This window comes from Hippichthys cyanospilos, chromosome 14 (genome assembly GCF_059441005.1).
Source record: "Hippichthys cyanospilos isolate Australia breed blue-spotted pipefish chromosome 14, RoL_Hcya_1.0, whole genome shotgun sequence".
Lineage (NCBI taxonomy): Eukaryota > Metazoa > Chordata > Actinopteri > Syngnathiformes > Syngnathidae > Hippichthys > Hippichthys cyanospilos.
The window spans coordinates 13744602-13748894 of NC_142382.1; the positions used below are offsets into that span (position 1 = coordinate 13744602).

General features: G+C 45.4%; 1 protein-coding gene across 3 annotated transcripts; it reads left to right on the forward strand.

The window, feature by feature from the left end:
- The first annotated feature begins 1042 nt into the window (after positions 1-1042).
- Positions 1043-3911, forward strand: nkx2.2a (NK2 homeobox 2a). 3 transcript variants are annotated; one of them, XM_088433303.1, is made up of 3 exons: positions 1043-1070; positions 2161-2428; positions 2685-3911. In XM_088433303.1, exons 2-3 carry the CDS (start codon positions 2164-2166, stop codon positions 3269-3271), a joined length of 852 nt encoding a protein of 283 aa, XP_088289429.1. In that variant the 5' UTR covers positions 1043-1070; positions 2161-2163; the 3' UTR covers positions 3272-3911. The 3 variants fall into 3 exon arrangements, with proteins under 3 accessions (XP_088289429.1, XP_088289427.1, XP_088289428.1); XM_088433301.1 differs by lacking the exon at positions 1043-1070 and adding an exon at positions 1728-1881; XM_088433302.1 differs by lacking the exon at positions 1043-1070 and adding an exon at positions 1728-1881 and having other exon boundaries at positions 2715-3911.
- The last annotated feature ends 382 nt before the right edge of the window (positions 3912-4293 follow it).

Genomic DNA, 4293 nt, shown 5'->3' on the forward strand with positions numbered 1-4293 from the left:
GATGAAGCAGCAGCTGCTCGTGCGGGCCTTTCCTCCGTACTGCCAAAAAGTCTCTCTGGGTGTATGCTGTGCTCACCCCGTGTCCCCTCTCACATATCGGATTCAGCTGGGTGCAGCATACACTTGGTGGATCAGGTCAGTCACCTCCCTCTCCCGCGTAAGGGCCTAAGAGCCAGCTCCAGTTTGTCCACGTAACTCGCTCAACTGAATAGCGCCTTTGTGAGATGCTGCGGATAATCGTGCCATATATTTGTGGAATATAAGGCCTAACCGCCAGATACACGCTTTGCGCGTGTGTAATACATGTATAAAATTGATTTTAAATTATTGAGGCAGCAATAAATGATTTGGAAAGAAAATTTGTTTCATATTGCACAAAAGTAATATAGATAGAAAGCTGTCGAAATGTGAGCTTATCTATGCTACTGTCGTATAATAAAATAATACTAATAATAACAATTATTATTATTATTATTATTATTATTATTATTATTATTATTATTATTATTATTGTTTTTGTTGTTGTTGTTGTTGTTGTTGTTGTTGTTGTTGCTTAAAATGCGGATAGCACTAATAATTTTGCACTCAACAGTTTCCGCCCATGCATAAGTTTTCACAAGTTTCCTATTGTACGCGCGCGTGAGCGTGCGTGTGCGCGCGCCCCGGAGGACTTTCCTTAATACTGTGCAAGGATCCAGGGATTGAATGAAGAGATAGTCCATTGAAAGCCGTTGAATGCCATGACAACTAGGAACAACCTCAGATTTATTCCAAACAGTTAGAAAGCATTGTGCGCGGGGCGTCAATCATCTATTATTTGGGGGTCTGAAATAAATGCAAAAACTGCAGAGGCACAAAAGCTTCCAACAGGAGCCGGACATTTGTCTACATTTCCCCCATTGTCTGCAGCTTAGCAATCGGTTTGTATTTGTGTTTGCCCGGCTCCGACCACCCAGGATGCGGTTGGAAACTTGCTCAAAACGTGCAACATTGTCACCCACATCACATACTGCATGGCGGGCAGGAGGGAGGAGAGCGGTAGGCGAAGTGTTGAAGGGGAGGAAAATAAAGTAAGCAACATTGATAGCGCGGGAGGAAAAAGCACGTTGGGGCGCTTTATAAGAGGCTAAAACAAATATTAGGATGTGGTGTCAAGATGGGAGTGGCGCCGGATTGGAGGGATTGATTTCGTCGTTAGCAATAAAAATACTAAATGTTATTGTTGTTACTATTTACGTTCAAGGATTTAAAAAAAGTGTAGACAATGACGTTGAATTTATTATTATTATCATTATTATTATTATTATTATTATTATTAATAATAATAATAGATTTACTTAGCTCTACCGTTTGAAACGAAACAAACAAAGCCCTGCTTCGACCTCTTGTCCTTAAGCCTTGGCCAAAATATTGACTCAGGAGGTTTCCATAAATTACACCTTCCTATTTAAACAGAACCAAACCGCGTTGGAAGCACGAAAATAACTAACAAAATGTAAAAAAAAAAAAATAAAAATAAAATGACAAACATAAAATGAATCATTCGTTTAATAATGCTTGAAGTTGCTTGGTTGAAAATGCGCCTTCTTTCAAAAGTCCATTGAATCTACTTGGAGTTTCTTTGTATGTAAATAGGGAGTAGAAAAGGCCCTCCCAGTCTTTGTAATTAATTGACACGTTATACCACTCATCATGCGCTGAAGCACCAATGGTAGATGCTCGGATCTCCCCAAAACCCACAATTTCACATCTGCAAACACTGTCTTCATCCACTTGACTCCTAAGACCCGCCCACACGTGGCCAACCTTTCGCGTGTTTTAATGCTTTTCCACTGCAGGTTCATGTGTGGAGACCAACCTTATATGGACGCATCGGACAAGGTAATGGCTTATTTGCCTCCTGCACCCAGCACCGGCACTGTATCCATGAGCCGCCAGTATTGCACTTGAGCCACTTTGGCATCCCTCACTGGACTCTCGGAGACAGAACCGCAGCGAATTCGGCAGGCGATGCTCGCCTCTCCATAGCCTCGACTCTCCTTCCCCCCCTTCAAAATCCAGCTCAGCTTCTCCTTTCCTCGCTGTGTGTGTCTCGGATTGCCCAACTGAAAAGGTGCTGGTGCTGCAACTTTTTTTTTTCTTGTTGTCGCCCCCCACCAGAATATGTCGTTGACCAACACAAAGACGGGCTTCTCTGTTAAGGACATTTTGGACCTTCCGGACACAAATGACGAAGAGGGATCTATCACCGGAGCGGAGGAGGACACGGAGGGCTCGGAGAGCACCTCCACCACGAAAAGCGCTGGAGTTTTGGTGAAAAGTCCCCTGGAAAACGTGCAGAACCTGCATTTAAAGACTCCCTTTTATGACACTAGTGACAATCCTTACACGCGATGGCTCGCCACCACGGACAGTATTCAATACTCATGTAAGTAGAGGCTCGTCGTCTTAAGAATTGACTGATTCGGAGCAAATACAATGAGGCTTTATGGAAGTGGATGTGTTGCGGTTGTTGTGCGTGTGGGAGACTTCCAGGCATGCACACAATGCCCATTTGAACGCTTCACTGAGTCTCGCGGTCATTTGCTTTCCAGACGCATGTTGAAATGTCCTTTTTATTCATAATATTATAATTGCTATTATTGCTGACGCACGCGAGCGTGAAGCGTCTAACATTTTGACAGTGTTCCTCCCGTTTCTCGCCGCCGCCGCAGTGCACGGCCTCTCCGCCGGCTCCCAGGACTCTGCCAAATCCCCCGAGCCGTCCGCCGATGACGAGTCGCCGGACAACGACAAGGAGACGTCCAGCAGCGGGGGCAGCGACTCGGGCAAGAAGCGCAAACGGCGGGTGCTCTTCTCCAAGGCGCAGACCTACGAGCTGGAGCGCCGCTTCCGCCAGCAGAGATACCTGTCGGCCCCGGAGAGGGAGCACCTGGCAAGCCTCATCCGCCTCACGCCCACCCAAGTGAAGATCTGGTTCCAGAACCACCGGTACAAGATGAAGCGAGCCCGGGCCGAGAAAGGTATGGAGGTCAGCCACCTGCCTTCGCCTAGGCGAGTGGCCGTACCCGTCCTGGTTAGGGATGGGAAGCCCTGTCACACCCTCAAAGCTCAGGACTTGGCGGCCACTTTTCAGGCCGGGATTCCCTTCACCGCGTACGGGGCGCAGTCGCTCCAGCACATGCAGTACAACGCGCAGTACGGCGCGGCCGCCACGCCGCACTTCCCCACAGCGCACCATTTGGTGCAAACGCAACAGTGGACTTGGTAACGGAAGCGATAGGCACGGACTTGTCTTTGGGAAGGCGCACTATAGGCGGTTTCACCACTCGCAAGGGTCGGGGTGGGAGGGGGGGTAAACCACAAGAAAGACTTCATTTTTTCCCCCCGCTGTCCACTCCACACACTAGCATTTTTATTCGGGGCTCTGTGTGCACCGTGTTTACATGTTTTCGTTAAGAGAACTGGCTCCGTGGACACCCCCCACCCCTCCAACACACCGCGTCCCAAATAGATTTTATCGAGAATGTAAATGCTCTTCTTGTGAACTTTTTTTTCTTTTTGTAAAAAGTATGTTGTGTGTTGGTTGTAGATATATTTTATCGCCCCACTTGCCCTCGTGTTATTATCAGCACGTACGAACCACTTTATAATTATAGAAATGTTAATTTCTTGCTTCTTTTATGGACCGAAAAATATTTATGGCCATGAATAAACACTGGCAACTTTTCAGATTTCCTTATCAGATTTGTTTTGTTTTTAATTTAATTAATTGGTGTCAGCGTGTACGTAAATTTTGGATGACATTTAAAATAACGCCATGCGGTTTGATTTAATTATATTTTATTTGCTGTTCCCCATGCGCCTAAAATGTAAAAAAAAAAAAAAAAAAAAAAAAAGCAAAACAAAAATAAACACAACGCGCACGCTAAAACGGGTAGACAAACATTATTGTATCACGGAATGGTGTTTAGCCCTTAGGTAAATTTAATTCACGGGAATTTTTCTTCTAAATCCAAACGCCCTCACCAATAAAGCCGGAGTCACTTGTGAAATGGTAGCAAAATCCACTCACTTAATAGAAGAGGGCTTCTCAACAAGAAGCTTTTATGTCAAAAGCTCTCCTTTTTGTTGCATTTGCAACCGGCCCCCTCCCCGGCCTGGTGCAAAAGTAATGCAATAAACCTTGTGTTAGTCGTGTAATTTGCAAAACGCTGTCATCAGAAATAGCCTCGCACTTTATTTATTACGTTCCATTTAAACGTCTTTCACAAAAAGATTTCCTCTCCCTGT

Excerpts from the sequence above, each read along its gene's own strand:
- nkx2.2a (XM_088433301.1), top strand. The coding sequence starts at position 1,822 with ATGCTTTTCCACTGCAGGTTCATGTGTGGAGACCAACCTTATATGGAC. Across the intron at positions 1,882-2,160 it reads ATATGGACGCATCGGACAAG|AATATGTCGTTGACCAACAC; the intron begins GTAATGGCTTAT and ends GCCCCCCACCAG. Across the intron at positions 2,429-2,684 it reads GGACAGTATTCAATACTCAT|TGTTCCTCCCGTTTCTCGCC; the intron begins GTAAGTAGAGGC and ends ACATTTTGACAG.